Source organism: Macrobrachium rosenbergii, chromosome 52 (assembly GCF_040412425.1).
Source record: "Macrobrachium rosenbergii isolate ZJJX-2024 chromosome 52, ASM4041242v1, whole genome shotgun sequence".
Lineage (NCBI taxonomy): Eukaryota > Metazoa > Arthropoda > Malacostraca > Decapoda > Palaemonidae > Macrobrachium > Macrobrachium rosenbergii.
The window spans coordinates 5,361,576-5,364,111 of NC_089792.1; the positions used below are offsets into that span (position 1 = coordinate 5,361,576).

Here is a 2,536-nt window from a genome sequence, read left to right on the forward strand (position 1 = left end):
AGAAATATAGACTGATTCAAAGTCTTGATAAGAGATAGTGCCTGCTGACAATGCTATTGATTTCAATAGAAATTGCATATATATATATATATATATATATATATATATATATATATATATATATATATATATATATATATATATATATACACACACATACACATACAAACATACAAAAGTTGTGACAGTATACATGTAAAAATGATGACAGTACACATACAGCTTATATAAAACTACTGAATTATAGATGAGCCTTTATACAGAGGCCTTCCACAGCATCAGCTGTTGACTGCACCTGTACAGGTGTGATTCCTAAGTGGCGCATCGAAACTCTATAACTTTATACATATATATACATACATACATACATACATACATACATACATACATACATTATATATGTATAGCATATATAATATATGTATAGCATATATAATATATGTATAGCATATATAATATATATGTATATATACACGTGTATGTATTTATATTCTTATACATGTATACATGCATACATACAGGCATACATGAAGGTTTGATGCGCTACTAAGGACCGCTTTACACCTGAGCAGGTATAGGAATCAGCTGATTCATTGGAAGTTTTCTATTTAAGGTTTTATATGCGTGTGCATACTGTCATTAATTTGCATGTATACCGCCGCTAACTCGCGCAGTCATTTGCGCGCGCAAGCTCACCGTTTGACGCGCGCAAATGACGTCACCGTTTGACGTCATTTGATGTTAATTACCGATTCACATTTGCATTCTTGTGATTGGAGGGTAATTAATGTGTATAACTCTGTGCATTGCGTCCCTGGAGATTAGTCAAAGTAAATGGGTATGTAGACTAGCGGGTTTTAACCTGGTATGTATCCACCTTTGCTGCGTGTTTTATTCCCTTTTGGATTTCAAGTCTTTCAGTGGAAAGTACATTAAGATTATATGTCCCTGAACGCGTTAGATGTAGGAATACTTTATAATTTTATGATAAAATATGTAATAATATATCTTTTTACAAATGTCGTCCATTACTTACCCCGAGGACCTGCATGATGTCGATATTTTCGTAGATCTCTAAAGAATGAATCACAGAGTCAATGCTTTTTCTGTCTCGCTCTTTATCAGAGTAATATCAGCGTTAAACCTTTTGGTATTAGTCTCAAACTCACATGAACAGAGTCATTTAACCAAGATTATCTTTACAAAGTCACAGCAGACCATCGCCAGTCTGAATGTCAACTGTCCCTTCGCAATCTGATCGAGAGGTCCATGTCTACAGAACCGAGCTCACATTTTCCCGGTCGTCTCTCTGCATCTCGACCCTGTGCTCTGGAAGTCCGGCTGAAAATCGGCTAAATCCGACCCCATCAATCAGCCTTAGTCCATTCAGACGAAAGTAGGTCTATCGGTCCAAAACGCGATCGGTCTAGGCCGTTAGGTTCGCTTGCAAGTTAGAACGATCCACCTGACTGGTCTATCCGGTAGCGGCTGGTGATGTACTGATAGGTCTTTCCATCTGGCTTCGTTGTCATCGAGTCCTGATACTTTCTAAAACCCATCTTCAGAGCTGACAAACCCCCCCCAGTCGTCATTAAATCCATCTCTCTCTCTCTCCCTCCTCCCAACGCTTCCCCCAGCCCCAGAGAGGCTTAGTGGACACGCCCTAACAGTCACGAATTCGCTTGAAGTTAGTAAGGTACGAATTCGTCTCTTTTCTAGGCTACGATTTTGTACGAGTAAACAACTCGATCTGAAACTTATTAATGTGAAGCAGTTTAACGAGAAAATAAAAGTTTCTTTAAAGGTATTAAGATGAGAAACCTCTTGCAGTATCAACTAACTTCAAGAAGGACTAAATACGTTAATTTTAACATATTTAACCTGTTTTCTCCCATTTTGCCGTATGCAACATTTTATTAAAATTCGCGCTAAAATACACACCCCTCTCTCTCTCTCTCTCTCTCTCTCTCTCTCTCTCTCATCAAGCTTCGTGGTAACAACGCCTGTAGATCGATTACTCTTTCACAAACTTTCCCCTCAGGGTGATTTTGCTTTCTTTGAACAAGCGCACTTACGAATTATTTGTCATAACTTATGCACATACGTCACTGACAGCCTCTAGTGTGGAATGTCACGCCATATGACTTTCACTGTTTCCTCTCTCCTCTCCGTTTGGGAGGAATTTGTGGCCCTTGCGTGAGCGTGTGTGCATACGTTAAGTGTATATGTCTACATTAAGGTTATGCAGTCTCAGAGTTTTTCACAGTTTCTGGATTAGGGTAGGTTTTGTCAAGTCGAGTTCTCGATGTATTTTTTTCACGCACAATTTTGGAACCGTACTGTTTCAGGACTTTTGTTTATGGAGAGCTACACACATACTGTACACACACACACACACACACACACACACACACACACACACACACACACACACATATATGTATAACTGATTCACGAAAATATGGAACGTGATGAATATATATAAATAAAGACAAAATCCACGAAGGAAAGAGAAACAATGGAATGCTGCAAGGCC

General features: G+C 38.5%; 1 protein-coding gene across 1 annotated transcript in view; it reads right to left on the reverse strand.

Annotated features, from left to right (window-relative positions):
- Positions 1-1,486, reverse strand: part of LOC136833842 (mucin-2-like) — a 47,405-nt gene extending 45,919 nt beyond the window's left edge. The window contains exon 1 of the mRNA XM_067096143.1: positions 1,037-1,486. Within this exon, the coding sequence (XP_066952244.1) occupies positions 1,037-1,051 (15 nt within the window). The 5' untranslated portion in view covers positions 1,052-1,486. The remainder of the gene's footprint in view (positions 1-1,036) is intronic.
- Positions 1,487-2,536: the final 1,050 nt, after the last annotated feature.